Source organism: Canis lupus, chromosome 18 (genome assembly GCF_003254725.2).
Source record: "Canis lupus dingo isolate Sandy chromosome 18, ASM325472v2, whole genome shotgun sequence".
NCBI lineage: Eukaryota > Metazoa > Chordata > Mammalia > Carnivora > Canidae > Canis > Canis lupus.
The window spans coordinates 12,443,779-12,470,444 of NC_064260.1; the positions used below are offsets into that span (position 1 = coordinate 12,443,779).

The 26,666-nt window shown below is 41.1% G+C and overlaps 1 protein-coding gene across 20 annotated transcripts in view; it reads left to right on the plus strand.

Annotated features, from left to right (window-relative positions):
- Positions 1-26,666, plus strand: part of NRCAM (neuronal cell adhesion molecule) — a 275,589-nt gene that overhangs the window by 235,952 nt on the left and 12,971 nt on the right. For 7 of the 20 annotated variants that reach the window (XM_025449225.3, XM_049096333.1, XM_049096336.1 and 4 more), the window contains 10 exons: positions 502-603; positions 4,224-4,421; positions 4,520-4,590; positions 5,937-6,162; positions 6,537-6,652; positions 8,502-8,706; positions 10,540-10,662; positions 11,743-11,928; positions 12,941-12,976; positions 26,286-26,417. In XM_025449225.3, coding sequence (XP_025305010.1) covers positions 502-603; positions 4,224-4,421; positions 4,520-4,590; positions 5,937-6,162; positions 6,537-6,652; positions 8,502-8,706; positions 10,540-10,662; positions 11,743-11,928; positions 12,941-12,976; positions 26,286-26,417 — 1,395 coding nt within the window. The remainder of the gene's footprint in view (positions 1-501; positions 604-4,223; positions 4,422-4,519; positions 4,591-5,936; positions 6,163-6,536; positions 6,653-8,501; positions 8,707-10,539; positions 10,663-11,742; positions 11,929-12,940; positions 12,977-26,285; positions 26,418-26,666) is intronic. The other 13 variants (XM_049096334.1, XM_049096338.1, XM_049096340.1 and 10 more) reach the window with 3 other exon arrangements.

The following is a 26,666-nucleotide window of genomic DNA, read 5'->3' on the forward strand; positions in this document are numbered from 1 at the left end:
CTAGAATTCCCCTAAAAATGGAAATATCCTCTAGGAGTTCCAAAATCTGTAATTTCACACATTTCAGAAAGAACATTGATGTCTTCGTAAGCAGCACATTATATTTGCCTGTATTGATCATTTAGCATTTGCCATTCTCTGTTTCCCATTCATTAAAAATTAAGCTTCAATATTATTTTTTCTGTCTGTGCTCCTTCCTGTCTATGAGAAGACACATTGAGAGTGCTGGTGAACCACGTGTGCCCACCTCACTGGTTTTGGTCACAGACGATTTGGTTTCATTTGAAAAAGGAACAAGCAGAACTCATTGATGGGCTGTCATGGGTGTGCTTGTGTGTTCCCAGCAACCTCAGTGGCTCCCATTTCATTTCAGATGCATGCTCATTGACCATTAAGTGTGCTGTGTCTTTAAGATGCACCCCCTGTGAAAAGTATCACGAGTGAAGGAGAACCCCAGAAGAATGGATGGTTAACGGTGGTGTGTGTGTGTTTGGCCTACAGATGTCCCAAATCCTCCGTTTGATTTAGAATTGACGGATCAACTCGACAAAAGCGTTCAGTTGTCGTGGACTCCAGGCGATGACAACAACAGCCCTATTATAAGTATGTGGTAGCCTTGTCTTTGTCACTGATAAATTTCACGACCATTTCCGGAGCACTTTATCACATGCAGCGGAAATGCCTACAGAGATATTTGCTGGCATTCTCTGCTTCATTACTAATAGAGCAAAACCGTTGACCTATATGTAGCTCTCCTCTCTTCAGAGCCTGAGGTATTCCTGGTAACAGCCTCTGGGATGGGGTGCCACTTAGTTGAAGAGCTTAACGAAATTAGACTCTAGGGATGCTTAGAAGTTTTAAAACTGAAAAGGTACTTGAGAGAGTATCACAAACCTGGAATATATTATGACCTTCAGGCATATGCTGCAGGAAAGCTAAATTCCTTTCTGATGCATACCTTGGATTACTCTGAAGGGACATGCATGTTGATTTATTGCACCCGCTGGTAAAGCAGAGTATTTCCAATTAAATTCAACAGAAGCCTCCTCTCCATCTTGTGATATTTAGTGGTGTTCCTTTCTCAACTGAGTTTTCAGTCCTTGATCAGAACCCTCATTCATTTGTGCTGAGTCTTCCAGTTAATTCAACACAATAGCCAGATTTGGCTGGTTTGGATGCATGGAGACTCTTTGTACCTATATTAAAAGGATACCATTAGATTCCAGAGCATTTCTACTCTTTCATTTATTCAGTCATTCATTCATTTATTGAGTGCCTATTACATACCAGGCATTGTTCTGAAATAAAACAGTCAAAAATCTCTGCTCCTATGGAGCTTATATTTTAGCTGAGGAAACAAATAAAATAAAATGAATAATAATATATTATGCTGTTGTATATAATATGTATATGTGTATAATATGTAAAATGCAATACACATTGTATTTGTGCATATATGTATAGAACACACACACACACACACACACACACACACAGAACTCAGATCTCCCTCAGAAGAGAACCCACCAAAAGGAGTGTTGATGGCAGGCTCCTTCAGCTGCACTTCCCCCAAGGATCTGCTGCAGTGTGCCCATGAGGCCACGCTCTCCCTGTAGCAACTAAAGGGTGGAATATGAACTGGGCAGGTCTTGTAGGCCATAGTAAGGGTTGGAAAGTCATTTGAGGGATTTAGGTAGAGGAGTGACTAAAAGATCATTCTGGCTATTCTATTGAAAATGGCCTAGTGGTACAGTCGGTTGAGCATCGGACTCTTGGTTTCAGCTCAGATCATGATCTCAGGGTAATGAGATCAAGCCCCACATTGGGCTCCACACTCAGTGCAGAGTCTGCTTGAGATTATCTCTCCATTTCCCTCTGTCCCTCCCACTCATGTGCTAGCTCTCTCTCTCAAATATATAAGTAAATCTTTTTTTTAAAAAAGGTGAAAATGGTCTACAGAAGAACAAGAGGGGAAGCAGGGAGACCAGGTAGGACCACAGCTCTATGAAATACTCCCAGAGAACCTCAGCAAACTCACAAGGATGCCTTGAGATATGCTTTAAGTTTTTGATTTTTAAATTTTGATGTTAAAAAATGCAGCCACATCATCTGTCTGACACCACATGAAATATGAGCTTCAGGTTTCTAGTTCCCACGTGATATATCAGTACCATATTGTGATGATGCCCTGTCCCCAAAGCCTTTGCTGTGGCAAAAAGCAAGCACCCCATGAAAATGAGTGAGTAACAGGGAATGAGGAAGGTGATATCTAATCTCTTCACAAGGCTTGAAGAGCTATACAATGCCGAGTAGGTTTTAAGTCATGAAGATGTGAATATTTATTGAGTTGTATGGACCTAACTACTTACATGGAAATGTTAGATATTTCTTTTGGCTGAAGGAAACCATGAAGAAAATAACTGAGACACTACATGTACCACGAGCTGAGGAAATCTGGGGTATTCGTGCATTGGGGAGGTCATGTAGTGATTCACATGAGAGAGAATGGTGTTTTGGAATAGAGCTGAGAGGGACGGAGGTGTGGAGAGTGGTCAGATTTTGCATGTTTTCAAGGTACAGCCAACAAAACATTGGAGAGTATGAAAGAAGTTGGGGATACAAGATGAGTTTCAAGGTTTTGAGCTGGGGAGGAAGATCGGGATCACTCTTGGCCATAACTGGTCTGCCATGCTGTGCTAGAGAAGCAGGGGGAGATGTCGAGTCAGTGAAGTTCGAGTTCAAGTGTGCAGTTCAAGGGAGAGGCAGGGGCTGCTGATATAAATGTGCAAGTCACCAGTTTATGAGACTGGAGGTCACCAGTCTGTGAAAGGCAAACTTGAGGAGGGCGCATGGGAGGCTCAGTCAGTTAAGTGTCTGTTTTTGGCTTGGGTCGTGATTTCAGGGTCCTGGGATCGAGCCCTGTGTCGGGCTCCCTGTTCAGTGGAGAGCCTGCTTCACCCTCTCCCTCTGTGCATTCTCTCTCTCTCAATCTCTCTCGCTCTAGCTCTCTCTCAAGTAAATTAATAAAATCTTTTTTAAAAAAGGCAGACTCGAGCTACTTAGCTTCAGAGCTCTGCAACACAGAGTATTTCTACTTCATCTTTGTATCTGTGACTCATATGATGGTACATGGCACATTAGTAGGCAATTCATATATAGCTAAATACCCATTTTTTTTTTCGGCAGGGTAAAACATGTACATGCCACAAAGTTTTAGTAGATGCAAAAGGATATGCACTGAAAAGCAGGTCTTCCTCCCACCTCTAATTCCCACTTCCCCCATGACAACCAGTGTTATTAGTGTGTATACTCTGGGAGGTAGTCTGTGTATATTCAAGCATTGATGTGCGTGTGTATGTTACAGTACATCTTCGTGCTCTTACCCAAGTGTTCCGCACTGTTCTATACCCTATTTGATTGTACTTAACAATGTATTTCAGAAATTATTCCATTTCAGTGGCATATGGAGAAGCCCTCCTCAGTTTTTACAGCTGTAGAATATTCTACCGTGTGGCTATACCGTAATTTAGCTGATCAGTGTCCTGGTGATGAACGGGTTAGGTTGTTTACAATTCGCTTGGTTCGGCTGCAAACAATGCAGACTTTTTTTCATGTGCCCTTGAGCATATGCATGAGCACATTTATTCAAAATAAAATTGTTTAAACAAAAAACAATGTCTTTATTAAAATCCCATTTTATCCACTTTATGGAAAAATATATATTATATATCCTTATTTAAGAGACATTATTGTGTATCCATCAAAGGGTATCTGAGCTGAATATTGTGAGATGTTCTAAATTGTCCTCTATAGAAGTTGTGCCGATTTATACTTCCCTGAAAGTAGAAGAATGCTTGTTTCCCTGAGTAAAAGTCAACAAAGTACGTTACACTTTTTGATTGCTGTCCATCTGTTGGGTGGAGAGTGGTATCTCACATTTATTTTAATTTTTCCTAAGGCTATAGAAACCCCTTCTACACAGTTTTAAGTAACTAAACTCAGCATGCTAGAGAAAGAATACCAAATATTATTGGGCATGCTTAAGTATTGAGGATAATGATAGAAGTCTTAAATCAAGATATTCCTATGGAATTTTTCTTGAAAGTGAAATAATTCATGTTGGGCTACTCTTGTTAGAGTGTGCTGTTCATTATCCCAGCAGCCTACCCTCAGGTGGCTGACGTCACTGTCTTGGGTTCTGTGTGTGTGTATGTCACGGCCAGAATTCATCATCGAATATGAAGATGCAATGCACGAAGCAGGGCTATGGCACCACCAAACCGAGGTTTCTGGAATGCAGACCACAGCCCAGCTGAAGCTGTCGCCTTATGTGAACTACTCCTTCAGAGTGATGGCCATCAACAATCTTGGGAGGAGCTTGCCCAGCGAGGCTTCTGAACAGTATTTGACTAAAGCTGCAGGTAAAACGGGGCTTCTGTGACATGAAATAAAACAGAAAGGTTTTCCACTGGTTAAAAAAAGACCAAAGCTTACACACATGTGGCTGCTTAACTTCCAGAACCTGATACCAATCCCACGGCTGTGGAAGGACTAGGATCAGAGCCTGATAATTTGGTGATTACCTGGAAGGTGAGCTCAGCATGAAGCCTTCAACTTTCCTCAGTGTATCTCAGAGGGGGAAAAAAAAAAAAAAAGATGTTTTTAAAATATGTCGGTGTTGGGGGTGCCTCAGTGGCTCGGTCGGTGAAGTGTCTGATTCTTGATTTCGGCTCAGGCCGTGGTTTCCAGATTGTGAATTCGAGCCCCGCCTCGAGGGCTGTTTGAGATTCTACCCCTTCCCTCTGCTTGCACACACACTCTCCACACACTCTCTTTTTAAACAAACAAGAAACAATGTCTTTATTAAAATCCCATTTTATCCACTTTGTGGAAAAATATATATTATATATCCTTATTTAGGAGACATTATTATGTAGCAGTTAAAAGCTTGATTTTTGGAGCCAGAATGAATGGGTGCAGATCCCAGTTTTGCCACTTACTGTGTGACTTTAAACCAGTTGCTTAACATCACCATTATGTATCTATGTGATGGGAACTAGTAATAGAACTAACCTCACACGATGAAAGGAGTTAATAAATCTAAGGCCCCTAGGACAGTGCCTAACACATCCATGTGCTCAATGAATGCTAGCTGGTATTATCATCATCTTAGAGAACCATCTAGAAGATATGTACCAAGTTGTTCCAAGTAGTCAACTTCTTCTGTTTCTGGTTTTCTAACTCTCTCTCTCTCTCTCTCTCTCTGGTTTATCTGTATTTTCTGTACTTGGAAAATTACCGTATATTCATTTGTGTGATTTTAAAACTTATTTTAATAGATCTGTGCATGCACACTCATATGCATACCTACTTATACGTACTTATATACATACAGACGTGTAAAGCAGGATAGACTGACAAGCCAACTTTTTTTTTTTTAAGATTTTATTTTTAAGTAATCTCTATACCCACCATGGGGCTCGAACCCACAACCCTGAGATCAAGAGTTACATGCTCCCTTGCTTGTCTGACTGAGCCAGCCAGGCATCCTGACAAGCCAACTGTCTTTTTTAATAAGGAAATAAGCTGTTTATAAGTTTCTGGCTCTAAGTAAACTAGACAATGATGTAACTGAAATGCTTTAAGTCACCCACCCTTGACCATGGAGGCAGAGCTGGAGAGCCTTATGTGGTAATTACTACTTCAAGATAGAAATTAGTAACCTTTGAAATGTTGATCCCAAACAAACTTTGAATATCATCACAAATGAAAAAAAAAAAAAAGATAAAAGGTCCCTGGAGGACATTGTTAATAGTTCACATTTTAGTATTTCAGTACTCACTTTCTGTAAGTCTGGGAATTGAATTTGGTGTTCCGGGAAAAGGGTGCTCAGCCTATGTGCTTTAGAAGCTCTGATTATTTGGCTTTTCTTACAGCCCTTGAATGGTTTTGAATCTAATGGGCCAGGCCTTCAGTACAAAGTGAGCTGGCGCCAGAAAGATGGTGATGACGAATGGACGTCTGTGGTGGTGGCGAATGTATCCAAATATATTGTCTCGGGCACACCCACCTTTGTCCCATACCTGATAAAAGTGCAGGCCTTGAATGACGTGGGGTTTGCTCCAGAGCCAGCGGTGGTCATGGGTCATTCTGGAGAAGACCGTAAGTGTTTGATGCTGTCTCATTGATACTTTTGTTTATACCAGCAAAAACGACTTACCAAGCCAAGGCCATTTCCAGAAGCTGCTTAGCTTGGGAGGGACAGAGGTGGCAATTATTTTGCTCAACATTGCTGAATGTAAACAGCCTGCAATGTAAAAAATAGATTCAGAATGCTAAGGGCTGTTGCTTTTTAAAAAGAGACATTATTACTCTCACCAAGTCAAGTGAACAAATACCAAAAAATCCACTCTCAATCCTTGATAATCCATAGAATAAAGGCTGGGTCCTACTTCCAGCCAAAATTGTTAGTGGCATTTTTGCATGAAATTCAAAATAACATTGATACTTCTGCCCCCTTTCCTGTTTTTCCCCAGTCCCGATGGTGGCTCCCGGAAATGTGCGTGTGAACGTGGTGAACAGTACCTTAGCTGAGGTACACTGGGACCCCGTACCTCTGAAAAGTATCCGAGGACACCTACAAGGCTACCGGGCAAGTGAAAGGAGAAAAAAATATTTATTTATTTATTTATTTATTTATTTATTTATTTATTTATTTATTTATTTTTGCACTCTTTCCTTAGGAGCAGATGCACTTCTCTTGGTCAGAGGCCTGGAGAGTTCATCTGGTTTCTCACTTCAGACAGGCCATAGCTAAAGATTCCCAGCTAGGACAGAAGCAAAACCTCACTGCATCCAAAGTGGAAAAAACAAAACAAAACAAAACAAAATAAAGGGCATCCCGGGTGGCTTAGCGGTTTAGCACCACCTTCAGCCCAGGGTGTGATCCTGGAGACCTGGGATCAAGTCCCACATCAGGCTCCCTGCATGGAGCCTGCTTCTCTCTCTCTCTCTCTCTCTGTCTCTAATAAATAAATAAAACCTTAAAAAAAAAATCTTAAAAAAAAAACAAAACAAAATAAAACAAACCTGTTTTCTCCATTTTTCCCTCAGGTGATCTAAAATTCTTCCAACTAAACAATGAACAGGCACAAAATGCAGAAAACTAGTGTTTAAGGAGCTAAAATACAACCGAATGCACCTAGCTTTAGAGCAATGCTGACCATGTCTGTTAAGCACACAGATTGTCCTGAAAATAATGTAGGTACTTTTTAAAATGATTTTATCTTTTTACTCATGAGAGAAACAGAGGCAGAGGCAGAGGCAGAGGGAGAAGCAGGCTCCCTCCCCTGCAGGGAGCCCGATGTGGGACTCGATCCTGGGACCCTGGAATCACGACCTGAGTCAAAGGCAGACACTCAACTGCTGAGCCACCCAGGTGCCCTTGTAGGCACTTTCTAAAACATCATTCAGATTATACTTCAGAATCATTTAGTACCAAAAGGGTCATTATTCTGACCATTGTTTATCTGTGTTCTTGGGGAGCACAGAAAGCCTGAGGCATAGAGACTTGTGATTGGATAGACCAAGCACTGGTTTTGCACCCATGAAGAAAGTCACAGCTGTGAGTCATTAGCACTGACCCCTAGAAGTCAGGTTTTGCACTGCATAATATTCCGTTTTGGGTTTTTTTCTCTAACGTTTCCAGATGCTGTGTATATATTGACTACTCTTGAAAATGCCTTTAAAGTTCTAAGAATTTTTTTTTTAAGTTCTAAGAATTTAAGAGGACTTAAGAAACAGCAATTCTGGGTTTCTAGCCAAAGTTAATCAACCCTTCACTTCTCCCTCTTTCCAAAACCTGTGCCTGCCGTTTAATATGAAAAAAAAAAAAGATATTTTTAATAAAGCAATGCAGTTTGGTTTAGTGAGAAAGTCCTAGACTTGGGGTGGAGGTTGCATTGTGGCCTTTGATGGCCTAGTGGCTGGGGTCAAGCCAATCCACGGTCTGGGGTTCATCTGTGCTAGAGGAATAATAATAAAAGCTTTACCATGACTTGTAGGATTGAATTAAATGATCTATTGCACATGATGTTGTATTAGCTCTGGAAAAGTATGTAAATACTGGGCAGTAATTTTTATTTTTAGGATGTTCTATACAAGTAAGACACTTCAATCGTCCTGTCATCTTCCATTCCCTTATGTTCTAGAGAGATCTATATGGGAGTCATGCTGTTCCATTTATTTCGCTCACGCTCCCCAACCCAATAGTATTCTATAGCCCAGCTGCATCACCTATTCCCAATTCAATTTCTCTCCTTGTGTCTGGGCTTCTACTGTCTTGCCTCATGATCAATATTTCTCAGTTTTGCCAGGAATCTTCTTCTAAAACGCACCAAGAAAATGTTCTAGGACACAAGTATCAAACTTGAATTTTGTGAGCAAGAGGAATCTTGTTTGCTCCCTGTTGTAGGTCCTGACTTTTGTTCTTTGTCTTTCAGATTTACTACTGGAAGGCACAGGGTTCATCGAAGAGAAACAGACGCCACATTGAGAAAAAGATCCTCACTTTCCAGGGCAGCAAGACTCATGGCATGTTGCCTGGGCTGGAGCCCTACAGCCACTACACACTGAACGTCCGAGTGGTCAACGGGAAAGGGGAGGGCCCAGCCAGCCCCGACAGAGTCTTTAACACTCCAGAAGGAGGTATGGGGGTGACGTGTCTCTGAGATCCTAGAACATATGGTGCATCCTGAGACGCTTTGCATGACAGAAGGGCCCCCAACAGAGCTGGCATAGTGTCAGCTCATATGTGGCCCTGAGGGAGGGCACGTGGGAAGCTTTACTTCAAAATGCTGCTCCCCCCAACTCCCTCTCCTGACTTAAATTTTTCTCCCCACTGACTCACACCGTCAGAAACCTTGCTAATTTGATGCTTACTTGGGTCATTGACTTTCTGACCTGAAGTGACTTCTGTTAACTTCTTGAAGTCTCCCTTACTTCATCTGTGGATTCCCTAAGTCTTTTTGATAAAAATAGTTCACAGACAAGCCCAGTCTTGGCTCCTTTAGAGGGCTCCTGATGGGAGATGCCCACCCAGCATCCTCAGAAGGTCATCCTGTGTCCCCTGCTCCCATCCTATTTCAATTGCTTGTCCTCAATCCATTGCTCCTTCAGAGGTTCAAGGCTCCTTCCTCTTGGGGCCTTCACCAGTGAGACCTCACACTGCTCCTTGAGACAGGTCAGGGAGGGTGTCATAGTAGAGATGAACCTGGGAATTAAAGGGTGAAGAAGAGCGGAAGTAATATGTCAACAGACATGAGGGTGTGAGACAGCATGGCTCCCTCAAGGAACTGCAAGTTGTGTAGCCAGGAATGGTAAGAAAAGAGGAAGGTCAGCAAGCATCCCTACTGTGGATGGTCCTATATGCTACAGATGTTAACCTAAGAGCCAGAGGCTCTTAACCTGAAGGCTAATCTGTTAGGGGGTCAATGAATGGGTTTAAGGCGTTCCATGAATCCCCCCATCTTGAGAGGCCGTGGAGCATCTTAAACCATCAACAGAATCTGAACGGAGTGGCTTGTGGAAGCTAGAAGTAAGCCCAAGCCTAGGCCACCGAGAGCCTAAAGGGGGGCAGCCATAGAGAGGAGACTAGGGCATGGATATGGTTGAGATGTATGAGGTAGACCTGACAGGAGGTAGTAGCCAAAGAGATGGAGGAAACAAGACAGGGGGAAAAAGTTCAGGTTGACCCCTTGGTGTCTGGCAAGAGTGATGGGAGAGACCATGGTGCCATTAATGGGCCTCAGTAATATGGTGGGTGTGCAGAGGGCCTCGCGCCAGAGGGGGTGAGCTGCTGCCAGCCATCATCCTCCTGAGGAAGTGAATAAAAGAAGACCGGGCATGTTTCCTCTGGTAATTTGCCAGCCTCTGCCACAGAGAACCTGCCACCCTACGGGCCTTCCCCGGACTGGAGGCGGGTCTGCAGCACCGGGGCTTTTGTCCATGGCCCCAGGGTCCTGGGCAGCTGTCAGCTCTCCGGATAAGAACCTCTCTGCACCTGGGCAGGCTGGCTCATGCCCAGAGCCCAGCAGGCAGGGTGTGCTGGCTGTTTGGACACCCCTGGGTTGTAGGAGAAAACAGTTCTTAATGGTCCAGAACACAGCTGCATCTGCTCAAAGGTTTGGTAAGAGTAGTTCCACTTAGTCACCAGTCTGCTTTTGTTGAGCCACCATTTACGAAATGAGGACTGTCTCCTTTAGCAATATCGGTCTGGATCCGTAGAAAGGCAAAGTCTCAGTGTATTTTGGAGGATGGCTTTTTAATGAATCTAGATGGAAATGATGAGAAAGAAGAGAAGGAAAATAGCCGAACAAGTTCCTGTCACAGGTTTCTGCTAGTGTGTTTATGGCTGAATCGGGAGCCAGAGTGAGACTACAGAAGACCTTGGGGGATGGTGTGAACATGGTGCAGTATGTCACTTGAATACATTTGGAAACATCCCGAACCCTTTTGTTGACTCTGTGTTCTCATTATAAGTTCCCAGTGCTCCTTCCTCTTTGAAGATTGTTAACCCGACACTAGACTCGCTCACTTTGGAATGGGACCCACCGAGCCGCCCGAACGGCATTTTGACTGAGTACACCTTAAAATATCAGCCAAGTGAGTTCTTGGGAAAAGGGAAGGGGGAAGTATGGTTAAGGAAAGAGAAAAAAGTTAGCCGTGTTCTTAAAATACAAACTGGTTATTTCTTTAGAGCTGTAGGTTAGAAACATATACCTTCAAGTGGTATTCCAGAAGGAACTTCACATCCCATTTTCTAAAGACATATATGCTGTTGAAAATTAAGCAGTCAGTTATAATATGCATAAAAATATCCAACCATTTGCCTAAAAGGAATTTATTCTGATTTTTAAAATCATTGAATTAAAATTGAAGTGGTTGCATTAGAATTTTTAATTTGTGTGAGATTTTAAAAATTGTTGGAGGAATAAATTAACCCTGAAAATTACCTTTTCTTTTTCTTTTCTTTCTTTCCTTTTTTTTTTGAAAATTGCCTTTTTGAAAGCTCTTTCATGTTTTAGAAAATTCTGATTTTAAGCCTTTAAGTACTTGGACACATGATGAGAACATTTTGTTTGAGCAAAGTTGTCTCAAGGAAAATGGCTGAGATAAAATAGCAGCACCGAAATGGGAGGATACAAAGGGAAGACTACATTGTCCTGTCCTCATTTCTCTGTATTTGCAGCTTTTAAATAAAATATATTTTATTGAAAAAAAAAAAAGAAAATTAAGCAATCGGTAGAATCACATAGACCTTTGAGTGTGGGGTGGATGCTATTGTTGGATTAGGCAGGTGTTATCTATAACTAGAAATGATAAAAACAAAAAACATGGAAAGAAAAAGGGGGGTTCCTTTGGCACAAGGCCTCTGAGGATGAGGTTTGGGGTTATCAATATGTGACACCACCTGCAAAAACACAGAGAAAAGAAATGCGATTGGAATTCAGCTGTGAAATTCCCCTAGTTTATAAGCCGATGGGGAATATATTTCCCCCTGCTTTGCCATAGGATAGGAGCTGTCAACGGCTACCAACAGTCATGTCAGGCAAGGAGTGAACAGGATTACAAAGTGAATGTAATCCAAGTTTGGCATTTTTGGATGACACATTTATTTATAATGGTTAAATTGCCTATGGCAATTAATGGGGAATGCACTTCTCTGTTATTTCTTATTGCCAGTTAACAGCACGCATGAATTAGGCCCACTGGTGGATCTGAAAATTCCTGCCAACAAGACGCGCTGGACTTTAAAAAATTTAAATTTCAGCACGCGGTATAAGTTTTATTTCTATGCACAAACAGCGGCCGGATCAGGAAGTCAAATAACAGAGGAGGCAGTGACAACTGTGGATGAAGGTAAGATGGGTATGTATAAAATTCCCATAACTCTAAGTGTTGTAGGCAAAAGTCTGTAACCTGAGAACCTGAGTGTGTGCCTTCTCTTTGCTTCTTCCCACGGAGTAGCCGTCTTACCCAACTAATGCAAACACTTTGTTGTAATTTCTCATCCTGACATCTACAGAATCAATTATTTAATTCATGTTAGAATAACTATTGGATATTTGTTTTCGAGTCTGTGTGAAATTTTCGAGCTTACGTTAAAATGCTGAAGTGAGAGTGGGAAATCACAGCATTTTGCCACGCATGAACTCAAAGTTCACGGCAACGTTTTCTCCTATCTACAACTTTGCGTACATACGTGCACACACGCACATACACATCATGCACATAAGTGTGCACACCGCCACACACATCTATGTAACAAATAAATAAATGTAATCCTAGTTCTGGCCTTGAGTCACTCGCCAGGAGTGACACGTCCTGGTTGAGGTTTTCTAGCAAGGAATGTGAAATGGTTATTAAATAGCTCATTTATTTTGTGTTTGAGCATGGGGCGTTGTATCTTGGAATGCCATCTGGTAGAGAGGAAGCAAAATAGTCCCACTGGAGTGTCAAGAAAAGGAATTAATACTTCCTTTCCTACTTTAAAAAAATTATTTTGAAAAAATTTAAATTCATTGAAGATGTCCAAAAAGTTTATGAAAGATTTTCTGATTTTGCATGTCTCTAAATTGTAAAATTACTTCAGGGTTATGATTATCTTCCCTAGCATAAAGAATTGACATTTCTACCCAAAAACTGGTTTGAAATACCCTAAGCCTTGTTACGTAATAGGAAAATGGAGTAATGTGTGGGTTTGATTGCTGGGTAAGCCTGGGGACACCGACATATCTTTGTCCCCCGTACCTGATGTGGGACACGTCATTCTTCTTGCATGCTTTGGCATTTTAATAAGTGTTTTTATATCGCTTTACATGCTCATGGGTGTGTTGCATCTAACTATATAGTGTCCTATTTCTGTTTCCCTTCATTAAAGCCGGTAATCTTCCACGTGATGTAGGTGCAGGCAAAGGTAAAATAATTCATCTGCATGACTTTATACATGTGTGAAATTTGCAATGTTCAACATGGCGAAGTGCAGCATGGGTTAAAAAAAAAAAGATATAAAATGAGCTTTGAAACACCAAAAGGAAGAGAAAGATCTTGGAAGATCTTGGCTTTAAAATTAATGTCTAGTCTTTTCTACAAGTAGAAACAGCCACACACTGAATTCTACTCACACTTTTTCCACAAGGCCCGTCCCTGGTCCAAACCCTCATCTTAGCCTTTATGGGATGAGGATTGTGGCTGGCTCAGACAGGACCCAAACTGCGGATTGTCGCAAATCCTCTCTGTGGCCACACCACGGATTCAGGGTTCAGAAATATTCGTCCTGTGATGAAAATACCCTGTAAGAGCTCAGATCGGCTGAGCTTTTTCCATCCTGATCTGATTTAGCCAGACTCCTGGTAGACACAGTATATACTTTGCTGACATCATCCATTCGGGGTCTCAGCTTAGAGATGCCTTCTAGCTGGCCTGGGACCCACAGTCTGCCCACCAGGATCCCTCCTAGCAAGTCTTCCCATCAGCCTGCATGCTCTACTCGATTGTGTTATTCCATCCTGTCTTCACCAAACTGCACACGTCTCTTCCCCCTGGGGTATAGTGGGGTACATCTGTGCTCCTTTGTTTCTCTCAGCTCTCTGGGTGAGAAAGGTGTGTTGGGAGGGCAGTGCTCGAACACACTGTGATAGGTCTAACCCTTGAGGCAGCCCCAGAGAACTCAGCCATTGGCCCTTGGCTATGGGTTGATCTCTTAGCTTTTTAAAAGAGCTGGGAGTCTTCCCAAAATTACTCAGATCTGGTGAGTGTAGGCCTGATTCAGATCTTGTATTTTTTTTTTAAAGAAATCTGCTTCTATTTATAGCCTTGGTAAATGATAAAATGTAGACCAGATAGATTTTGAAGGGACTGAATAGGAACTATAGCCACGTTCAGTAATCTTAATAATGTTATCAGTGTGATTTTAGACTTGCAAGAACGAGGTCGTAAAAATTCAAAATTTCCTCTGTAGTGTAGAAAGATATAAACCTCCCTTTTACGTGTCCACGCCTTGCCGGGCTTAATTAGATATCAATTAAAGTCCTTGGTTGTGTTACAATAATTCCCTGCTCTGTTCCCCTGGAAACCTTTCACTGAAGCATTCCAGAAAAAGCCTGGCCTCTTTCCTGACGCAGTGGACGCGTCCCTGTGGCTCTGCCTGGAGTCTGTAGCCACGTTAATTGTGCTGCAGCAGGGCTGTCTGTGAGCGAGCCGGAGGCTCCCACTGATTTGCCATGTTAGGGGAGGGCAGGCATTCACTGGAATAAAATTACCCACCGATGTTCATGAATTAAAACCAATTAAGAGAAATCTTCATTAAAATAGTTTAGAGTCTACCATTGAATGTTACTAAACTGAGTGGTGAGTTACTTATGATGATAGAGACAAGCCAAAATGGACTGTCAGAAGGTTTATGAAACCCCTAATGTTGAAATTGGATGGATCTCAGATTAAGAGGAGAAATAGGGTGTTTTTTGTTTGGTTTTTTAAAAGATTTTCTTTATTTATTCACAAAAGACACAGATAAAAGCAGAGAGAGATGCAGGCTCCCTGCAGGGGGCCCCATACGGGACTCGATCCCAGGACCCAGGGATCACGACCTGAGCCGAAGGCAGACGCTCAACCACTGAGCCACCCAGGTGCCCCAAAGAGAAATAGTGTTTAAATGTTTTTTAAAAACCTAAGCCGTATTTTGTACCTTGCTTCTATTAACAGTGCACTGGTCATTAAACATAACTTGGCATAAAGTGATGGCATCTGCCTTAAGACTTAGCTGCTCAGGAAATAATTCATTCTCCTGGGTTTTCTTTCCTTAAAAATCTCTGTTTTTTTATTTAACCATGAATTCTATTCTCTTTATTTTTCTTCTCCATTCAGTTTAGATGCTCTCTGAGAGAGGAGAAAAAGGGAAGTTCTCTATGATCCTCTAAATTTTATTATGTTTGTGGTTTAGCTTTTACTTTCAAAAAAGATAAAAGGATAAGAGATGCTGAGAGAAAACCTGTGTGTGATGTCCCCTGCTCTGGATGTATCGGCCTCTAGAGGCTTCATGTCACCTCTGATCAGAGGAGAAAAGAGACGCATCCGAGCTTACATTTTTAAATTTTTTCTTACAGATATTAAGAGATGTTAATGAAACCCAATCTTACAAATATGTAATTGCAAAAGGAGCATTTAAACCTCAAAGTAGGGGCACCTGGCTGGCTCAGTCAGTTAAGCGTCTGCCTTCAGCTCAAGTTGTGATCTTAGGGTCCTGGGATCAAGACCCGCATCGGATTCCCTGCTCAGCAGGGAACCTGCTTTTCCCTCTCCCCACGCCCCACCCCCCCCCACTGTGCTCTCTCTTGCTATTTCTCTCTCAAATAAATAAAATCTTTAAAATAAATAAACCACTAAGTAGAATCCAGGACAATCCGGTCAGCTGTCCTGCGCCATACCCGCCCCTTCCCTTACCACTCCTCAGTTTGAACGTGGACACCCTCCTAAGATCTTTAGGAGTCACTTATGTGGATCCATGTCCTCATTTGCGTAAGCCTTCACTGTCTGTGTACTAGTCGTAGTTGTTTAGCTGCATCTGTTCAATTTCTGTGTCCCTTTCAATAGTTTCAGGGTCTGGAATTCTAGGAAATAAACCTGTGAAGGCGTCTGTAGAAATGATCTGAAAACATGTAGCTAACAAATCTGAGTTCTGGGCCAGTGTTGCTGATGGATGGACACTGCTTTACCTGTAGCCTTTCATTTTCTTATCTTTGGGACCTGTCATCAGAACACAGTTGTGAGGTGATGAGTTGGGGTACAGGAATAGGGAGAGACTAGCAGGTCAGGGAGCTGAATGTGATTCTTGACATAACTAGCAGTGGACTCTGGTCAGCCAGTTAGGACAGAGCAGAGTCAGGCACCAAGGAGCCGATGACAAATGTTCTCTGTGGTCAGACTCTCACCAGAATTGGTCCCACCATTACCAGGGAGGACAAGAAACAAAGAAAAGCTAAAGAATATATATGTAAACAAAAATCAAGTTTAAAGTTTGGCCTGGGGCACCTGGGTGGCTCAGTGGTTGAAAACTGGCTTAGGCTCAGATCTTGATCCCAGAGTCCTCGGATCGAGTCCTGCATTGGGCTTCCCCACAAAGAGCCTGCTTCTCCCTCTGCCTGTGTCTCTGCCTCTCTCCTTCTCTCTCTCTCTCTCTCTCGGTCTCTCATGAATAAATAAAAATCTTTTAAAAAAAGATTTTTAATTATTTATTCATGAGAAACACAGAAAGAGGCAGAGACAGAGGCAGAGGGAGAAGCAGGCACCATGCAGGGAGCCTGATGTGGGACTCGATCCCGGGGCTCCAGGATCACACCCTGGGCTGAAGGCGGCGCTAAACTGCTGAGCCACCTGGGCTGCCCAATAAAATCTTTAAAAAAAAAAAAAAAAAGCCCAATGTGGGACTCGATCCTGGGACTCCGGGATCATGCCTGAGCCAAAGGCAGATGCCCAACCGCTGAGCCACCCAGGTGTCCCTGTACTAGCCTTTTTTAAGGCACCGTGTATCAGGATAGTAAGACAGACCTTGCCTTTGATATGCTAAAAATCTGGCAGGTGAGACTGACACATTAAAAAGAGAGAAAAAATAGGGGCTCACGGGTGGCTCAGCTGATTGAGTGACTGAGTTTTGGCTTCAGCTCAGCTTGTGATCTCATGGGTCATGGGATCAAGCTCCAAGTCAGGCCCCATTTCAGGCTCTGCTCTTGGCAGGGAGTCACTTGGAGATTGTCCCCTCACTCACACTGTCTTGCTCTCTCTCAAATAAATGGATAAATCTTAAAAAAAAAAAAAAAAGAAAAGAAAAAAGGAGTAAAAATGGATGCTAAACTAGTAATTTGAACAATATTTTATCTGAGCATAGAGGAGTGAACGATTTGTTTTGCCCAAAGGATCAAGAAGACTTTCATGATAATAGTAATATTGAATCAGGCCTTGAAAGACAAATAGAATTTGGACACATAAATCAGGGGCGTGGGGTGCATAAATTCTTGGTAGGAGGCATAAGCAAAGGCCTGAGCTTTGAAAATCCACAGAATATTTCAGTTGTGCCCAGAGACGGGACTGAAAAGGTAGATGAGGTCAGATGTGAATGATCCTTAATGACCACAAATGTCTCGCGAAGGAAAGAGTGTTTACCGGTGGACAGAAATGAGCCATCGACATTTTAAACAGGGAGTGACAGGATCACATATGCAGTTCAGGAAGCTAACATGTAGGTAGCTACGCTGGTGGGATCTACAAAGAAAGACTTAGGGTAGGGAGAGAGACTAGAGGCAGGCTTTGCAGAAAGCCCCAGTGAGAAATGACACTCACAGTCCTTTGGCTGGCACGTCAAGAAAGTGGGTGAGTGGAGGGTAAAAGCAAGGAACATTGGAATCCTCTGTGATAAAAGTATGATATCTTCTCTGGATAAGAATAAGCTAAATTTTTTTTTTTTTGGTTGGTTGGTTTTTGGTTTTTTGGGTTTTTGGGTTTTTGGGTTTTTTTGGCTAAATGCCCTTCTGTTGGAAGTATTTCACTGTGTCTTGACATCTCTCATAAATACACCAAGTCTAAATTCCTCAGTGATTCCAAAATTTCATAAAGAAAATTAATGTTTTGCCTGAGACCTTTACCACTGATGTTTTACATACATGTTCATATTTACTGTCTCTGTTGATTGATCATAGTCCTATCATTATGTACTCCTTTAAGAGGAAAATCTTAGACAATGAAATTAATTAGGTCTGTAGAAGGACCCCACATAATTCCATAATCAGTTTTGCTCTCTGCTATTTCCCAGCCTTAGCACAGAGGGGGACTGTGCTAAGGATTATATCTCAGAGGTCAAGTGCATTATTTAATCTCTTTAACATGGATAACTTACTCAATTTATGGTGGGATTACATCCCCATAAACCCATCATAAATCAAAAATATTGTAAGTCATAAATGCATTCAGTACATCCAACTTACCAAAAATAACTTGGCCTAGCCTATCTGACATGGGCTCAGAACGCTTACATTAGCCTACCGTTGGGCAAAATCATCTAACAAAAAGCATATTTGATAGTAAAGTGTTGATTATCTCATGTAATTTATTGACTACTGTACAGAAAGTGTGAGCAGATGGTCGTGTGGGTACAGAATGGTGGTAAGTGCATTGGTTGTTCACTCTCATGATTGCATGGCTGAGGGGGAGCTGTGGTTGGCTGCCGTGCCCGGCCTCATGAGTGTATCATTCCACAAACCACTTGCCCCAGAAAAGATCAGAATTCAGAGTACAGTTTCTGCTGAACATGTACTACTTCTGCACCATTGTCAAGTCAAAAAATGTGAAGCCAAGCCATCATTAAGTCAGGGACTGTCTCTACCTCTCTTTCTGATCCTAAGAAATGCTATTCCATTAAGTTAATTTCAGTAGAGACCTTTAGCTTCCAAATTCTATAACTTGGAATTTGATTTTAGAGACTAAGTCAACCCTTTGACAGTTTCTGATTTACTATCCTAGGGCATTTTCTCTGGGATAATACATTGATCTTATTTTTGTAACTACTCAAATTAGGATATCTGTAAATACGTCATTTTTAGTTTAGGCCGCTGTGAGAAGGCCCAGAGAATGGTCAGCCTCATATAGCCAAATCATATCTTTTAATGGCTGCAGATGTCACCTTTACTCAGTAGTAGGCATATAGTGTCACATCATGTCCATAATTAGGTGTTTTAAGAAGCCATTTAGATTGTACCACAATTTTCCAGAACGTGACATGTAATGAACACTTGGGTAAGATTGTCTTACTTTCTAGGGTATGTCAAGTAAAACACTTATTACTTTGATTCCTTCTTTTCAAATTTCTGATAAAGTATATTTGACAACTCTTTTTTTTAAAGATTTTTATTTTATTTATTTGAGAGAGAGCAAGCACAAGCAGGGGGGAAGGGCAAAAGACAGGGAGAAGCAGGCTCTCTGCTGACCAGGGATCCGAGTGCAGGGCCCAATCCCAGGACCCCGAGACCACAATCTGAGCCAAAGGCAGATGCCTGACTGACTGAGACACCCAAGTGGCCCATATTTGACAGTTCTCTTGGCAGCTTCTCTTCCAGTGTGCTCTAACCATCCAACAGTCTCTAAAGCTGGTATTTCTTACCTGAGGTCTCAGAACTCCCCACCGGCAGATTCTTAGAGAAGATTGTGACTCAAAACAGGTCAGAAACCCCAGGTCTAAGAAGCATACTTCCTCAGCACAACACAAAGTCTTTAAGACTTGCACTAAGGGGCTTCTGGGTGGCTCAGAGGGTTAAGTGTCTGCCTTTGGCTCATGATCCTGGAGTCCCAGGATAGATCCTGCATCGGGCTCCCCATTCAGCGGGAAGTCTGCTTCTCCCTCCACCCCTCCCCTTTTCATTCGCGCTCTCTCCCTCCCTCCCTCTCTCTCTCTCTCTCTCTCTCTCTCTCTCTCTCTCGTAAATAAATAAAATCTTAAAAAAAAAAACACAGTGAGATGATAAGTAGAACTGAGAAGCAGCCACCTAATATTGGGGTTGACCTTGCAGTAAGATTCTTCTTCCTTTACCCCCAGCATTGCTCAGCTAACCCCCCTGCCCCCACATGTGTCAGTAGATGAGGGCTGATTTTAACTAAGACTGTATCTAATGGACAACAGTTCACATCATTCAGGACCCATGTAACAGAACTCATCAATTTAGATATTGTACATCATTAGTCCTGATTACTAATTTATGCCCTATTGCTGTTGAGTAAGCCCTAAATTTCAGCGATAAATCTAATTCTATTCGCACAATTTCAGGGGATTTCATCTTATTTTTTTATTTGTGTCTCTGATGCTGCAGATCGATTCCTTGTTTGTTTTATTCTTCTATTGTATATTTATCTTAAGCAGTAAATCCCAGGATCAGCACACTTACTGCCACAGCTGCTGAAACCAGTGCCAGTATCAGTTGAGAGTCTGAGGGGCCAGAGCCGGTGAACTTTTATGTTGAATACTATGTTGCTGGCAGTAAGAAGCAATTTTATTACCTGGTTATTTTTAATTTAGGGGATGCCTTTTAAGAGGACAAAAACCATTTTAAGAATTACCTATGGATCATTCTGAAAAATAACTCGATCCAATTAACTGAATCGTATTTATCTAAAAAACTTCTAGTGAACTGAACCATCAAACTATATATTTTACACATAGCCAGGAGTCTCTTTCGTTCATGTTATTAAAATAAAAACGACATAATATGTTCCATTGCATATGTTCTCTTCATACCTAGTCTATGCCCACAACATGTAAACAAGAGTAAGATAGTGAAACTTATATTTGTAAGTACAAGTACGAAAGAAGAAAAGTTCATTCACATTGGACCTTGAAGTAGCAAAAATCAGACTGACTAGTCATATTGCTCATACTACCCAATGGAATTTTATCAGAAATTGCAGCAAACTAACACCTTGAAGGGAGCATCCATTAGGTTTCAATGCTCAATGCATTCCCAAATTAGGCACCAATGTATGCCCCATGCACATCCACAAGGAGGCAGGGCAATTTTAATTTTTAGCCATTGATGAAAACCCATGCCCACCCCTCAGGACAGCGTGCTCTGCACATGATAAACTGGGTGGCCAAAGAATGTTAGTGATAACAGCTTGGATGTTGTCCAACTTTCTGGTCAGGTCTTTATAAATAAATATTTTTAGAAATAAATAAATATTAATTTTATTTTTAGAAATAACTATTCCTTTAGGAAAATGATTACTCAGGAAAAGTTTAATATATAACTTGGACAAATTTGAAAGCATTTAAGTTGACCAAAGATTCATCCTGTGAGCCTCAATAAACAATTCTTTCCATAGTTCACTTAAACTATTTAATATACAATTCTTTTCATAAACATCGCTAGAGAAACTCAATAATTTCATAAGGCAAGATGCAGATAAAGAAGTTTCCTTTGCATTAAAAAGAAGATTTAATACAATGGGAATGTATGCAATTAATATGCGACCTGGATATCCAGTCCATTTTTCTTTGAGAACATTTTCTTGTAGTTTTTCATTTCAGTTGATTTATCTGGTATGACTAGATTTATAATCACCTAAAACCTACGCAGCCTAGATTTTGTTTTTGGCTTGTAGAGAATTTTCCTGAACCATTAATTCACTTCCAGTTCCTTAAAATATTCAAGATTGTTGTTTTCACAAAATTCCCGTAGACAAAGAAGAATGGAGGAAAGAAATTGTAAATGGTTCTTGGAGCTTCTTTAAGTTAAGGTGTGTGATGCCAGGAACATATAAAGTTTGAGTTGGTGCTGAAGGGATTCTGGTTTTGTGAGTTCAGAGGATGTGTTTAGAGACAGGCCAGGTGAGGTGCACACAAGTTCTGGCTCATACTCAGAGGTGAAACCACTGAGCGTTCCAGCTGGAGACAAGGACTTAGTGGAGTTGTGTTATGGGGAGAGTCATGAGTGTCTTTCTGTGGGGCCCAGTTGGGTTGGGACTTTGGGTTTTTAATTGTCATTGGCTCTTCATAGCAAATGAATTACAGAATTACATCTTCTAATCACGGCGCAGACAAAAACCATTACAAAAGCAGAGATAAAAATGATTCCTAACTTACATTATTTAGGTAATCCAATGTCTCCCATCCTTTACACGTGTCAGCTTTCTCTTGGAGTTAGGATGGAATTTTTGAAATGCTTTTGAAGCTAAAATAACACATTGACAAAGTCACAATGTTTTGTGGCAGAAGGACTGTAATCCAGCAGAACCCTGCAGTCTGGTTAGACAACTGATGTCAAGATTATCATACTTGAATGAGAAATTGTTCTAGTCGTGTATCTCATTGGGACCACACCAGATTGGACCGCGTGCATCATTTTCGTTATTTGAACGGTATCGTGATAGACGAGAAGTGATTGAAGTTTCTAAAATAAAGAAATTGCTCATGGAAGATGCAAGAACATTCACACTAACTCACAAGATGGAGAATAATTCCCTGCTTACTTAAAGACGGTCTGTGTGGCACAGTCTCACTTTGTGATTCATCCGTCCGTGTTACTTCTGTTCTGGCGCCTCATGAATTCTTGAGCAGATGCTGCCTTTGCTGTAGAACCTGTGGGCAAAATGCATTTTGTGTGTGTCTTTCATTACACAAGCTTGATGATTTTCAAAGTCATTTAAAGTCATGTATCATTTATAAGATCTACAATCAGGAGGGATTTAAGAAATCAAAGGTAATACTCAGTTACTTATTAAACCACATTTTAAACTATTCATGAGCGAAAATCATAATGTTTAAAGGGAAAATCACTTTTCTGTAATTTTGTTCCTTGCGCTTTCACGACCGCCTGTGTGCAGAGCCCTAGGAAAGCATTGCATTAGACTTCAAAGAGGGGTATCAACTCACAGTTGTTATTACAGGGTGTGTTTTGTTAGCGGTGGCTTTTCATTTCAAAATACTGAAAGCTCAGGGAGACATTTCATCCATTGATAGCTGGAATGCTAACAATAGTCACGGTGCCAGCATTTACTCAGCTCGAATCTCTACTGGGCGACTGGTCTTCATGGTTTCATTCATTCATTCCGTCCAGCTATCCTATGGCATGGGCGGTGTTAGTTCTCACTTACATGTCAGGTCAGTGGCATGTCACCTGGCTGGAAGGTGAGAGAGCCAGAGTTTGAGGCCCAGCCTTCCAACGCTGGAGGAGAGGCTCTCACGACGCCCCCCAGCTCTGGGGTCCCAAAGCCCATGCCCCAAGGGAAACAGGTTGGAATGACCACTTGGTTTGGCACTTGGTGAGTCTGTTCAGCTATGCTGGACCCCTGAAAGCTCCAGTCTACCTGGCTTGCAGCTCTAGCTCGAATTGGATTCTATCAATGACATCAACTGTGGCATTTTTTTGGTCCTTTTATAGGACAGAAGGCAAACCCTTTAGAAAAAAAATTTTTCTCCAGTGTTGCTATACCTATAATTCCAGCTACAAGTGGAAGCTATTTCAAGGTGAGCAGTTGTAATGGGTGGGCCATTCTTATGTGCCAGCAACGGAGAGATAGGACAAGGCCACAGCCAGTTATGGTCACCTTTTACATGCAGCTGTAACTCTGAAAAAGAGTTAAGTCTTGCTTTAACCCTAGTGACCTTGGATAACATATTACCTCCGGGAGCAAATACCATGAATTTGGTCTGAACCAGATGGTTTGAACTGCCTCCAAACTTTGGCCAAGGAAATGTTTTGCTCTTTCTATACATTTCTAACTATTTTAGTTCAACAGGACATTTTTATGCTTAACGGATTCTTCATATATAGCCATGTATTCACCCTGTATCCTCCACGTGATTTCGTTACTCTAAGCATCCAAAAGCATTTCCTCAGAGACCTGCTGCCACAGAGCACAGGTCAGACAGCAAGCAGTGTGCCAGCAGAACACTTGTTAAAACTGACTTCTAGGAAACAAAGCATATTACATTCTTCTGGCTTTTTTCTTCTTTTTTCATATTCTTTATATTGTCTATTTGTTTAATTTATTGCTTTATGGATTACTCAAGAAATACAGGATCAGAATTTTATTGTAAAGGTTTAAATAAAGTGAAAATCCTCTTTAACTCTCCTACTCAATCCTACGAGTACCTGCCCACTGATACCTCCGTTTGAGAAGAAAAGCCCCACAGGTGTATGTGTGTGTGTGTGTGTGTGTGTGTGTGATGAACAATGGTGGCCATGACTTGGGTTTTGTGTGTGCATCTGCGGTTAAGATGATTTTAGAGCATCCTAGAGAGTTGAAGCCTCTCATAGTCATTCTGGGCTTTAGATCCCTTCTTCTATGGATGAGAAGTTGATAGAAGTTATTTTTCACTTCCATAATTTTTGTTTTATACCAATTTCTAGTGCACTAGTGTGTGCACAAACAAGCACCTCTTAACATACTAAGTTGCCTCATCTTTAGTGGGTTGGGGAAATATTTTATGCTCTTTTTCTTTAGACTGGAGGTAGAAATTCAAAATCAGTTTGGACGCTCCTTTATCGACTGTCAAAGAAACATTTCCACTTCTTGCATAGTTGCACATAGCAAGCTGCCAGCAGGCAGTTCAGCTTTGGCAATCACCATCTTTATAAGTCAGTGTGTGTGCTAGCACTTGAGTATCTTAGTGCGTTTTGCCTTTATTGGTTGCTTTTAGTTGGGTGGAAAATGTAAATGCAGAAACTTTTACAACAAGGCTATCAATGATTAAGCATACTAAAAGTAAGGACTGCTTAACTTCAATCAAATGCTCAATAGACTTACACCAGTTGGTTTGGGGCTCAGTTTTGGTGAAAAAGCACACAATCAAAGATCATGTGCAAATTTGAAAAAAAAAATGTATTGCCAAGGAGTATGGAATGCTGGACTTTTAAAATCTTGTTGCCCGTCTCGGAATGTAGAAGTACTTATAGCTTTTTATTTTTCATAAAGACTTCCGCAGATTTGATGTCTGGACATGTTTTCTGGAATACATTAGCACAGTAGAGCATTATGGCTAGTATCTCTGGAGTTGGACAGACTCCATCAAACTCCAGCTGTTGGGCAAGTTCTTTCAGTTCCCCAGACACAGGTTCGTTCCTCCTGCCCACCCCAAAGCATTGTTGTGAAGATTAAATCAGAAGTTGCCCTCAGCACCGTAGCTGGCACATAGTAGGAGTTTCAGGATGTTAGCTCTCATTACCCCTGTCTTCATCACCATCGTCATCATGGTTATGGTATATGTATGCAGGAGAGCACTCTCTACACTCCTGCCTCGGTTGTATCTAGATTCTGATACAACTCGAAACCCCTTGAACCAATGAGGCACCAGTGACAATTGAGAAAGGCTACTGGCATGTGGTTTATATTCCAGATGATGTATTTCTACTTCTCATTTTATTTCTTAAGCACACATACACATGTTCTTCCTATCCTTCTTCCTACTTGATCTTAAGCATTTCATTTTTCTCCCTCTGCTTTGTGTGGAGAAAATAAGGCAACGAGATGCTCTTTTGGCAGCGTAGAGCAGAACCTGGGATCTATGTAGCCATGTTTGGTTCTGCATCCAGAGATCACATATACCCAACCCAACCATGTTAAATGCATTCAGAAGAAAATCAAATTAAAAGCATGATCTAGGCATGCTTATGAATTAAAGTAAGAAAACTTTTTACTTTGATTACGGTCGAAAGAAAAAAAATAAAGGCTTTTTTTAAAAAAAAGTTTCATACTAATCTATTTAAACAAATCCTCATGGGCATGTCTGAATAGCCATTGATGCTGCACTTTGTCCCGTTTGATTGACACTTTTGAATAATACCAGAAATGCTAATTATTCTGTGTTTTTCTTAGGAGATTTGCATACTGTGACTAGTTGAATAGGGGCTTCACGTTTATTGACTCAAACAGAATAGATAAAGACAAAGAATATGTATACATATGAATGAGTATTTTCTCTTTAAGCTGGCCATTTATTCCAATAATGATTCCACTGATCAAGATAGCTTTTGAAGTTTCTTAAATGGATCCAAAGCAATATTGAATATTGAATATTGATCCTTTGAGGGTAAATTGGATTTTTCAGAAATTTCCAAAAAATTTTTAGAACTAACTCTTATAAATGAGATGAACAACATATATAAGTAATGTTTTAGGTGCAAATTGAGATGTTATATAAACTAACAAGGCTGGCTATCTTCTGTGGACAGGTTTCTTGTCTGGAAAGTCTTTTTTAAAAGAAGATTTCCAAAACTTTTTGAAAAATGGCAACATCATTGCAATAACATGTTAGCCTCCAAAAGTGGTTGCTTTGAAGGAAAAATACTCCGTTAGATGTATACATTCTGTTCTGTTTAAAATTTGGTCTTACCTTCTTATCATAGTACTTAATGTACAGTTTATCTGTGGACAGTATTTTTAAAAACTGGGGACTATGTTTCTACTGAGAATATATAGTTAAAATAACTGTGAACAGTGCTTAGCAGGATTTGTTAGCATTTGATAGGCATTAGCATTCAGATTTCGTTATTTGAATTTTTTTAATTAATGATTTTTCAAAATTTTTATATAACTCCTGATTGATAGCTGACAGATTGCAATTTGGGGCCACATGTAAAACGTTTAAAAACTCATATACTATGGTAGTTTTTTACTATAAGAGACTACAAAAGTACTCATCTCCCCCTTAACCTGTGCCCCCTTGACACCACTGATTTGTTTTCCAGCAATGGCAAGCCGGCAGGTGGATATTGCGACTCAGGGCTGGTTCATTGGTCTCATGTGTGCTGTCGCTCTCCTTATCCTAATTTTGCTGATTGTTTGCTTCATCAGAAGAAACAAGGGTGGTAAATACCCAGGTAAGAAAGAAAGATTAAAATTGCCCTATAATGCTGCATAATTATCCTCAACTATACAGAAATAATGAGGGGCACCTGGGTGGCTCAGTCAATTAAGCATCTGCCTTCAGCTCAGGTCATGATCTGGGATCCTGGGATCAAGCCCCAAATGAGGAACCTGCTTCTCCCTCTCCCTCTGCCCCCCACTCATGCTTGCTCTGTCTCTAGTGCTCTCGCTCTCTCTCAAATAAATAAATAAAATACTAAAAA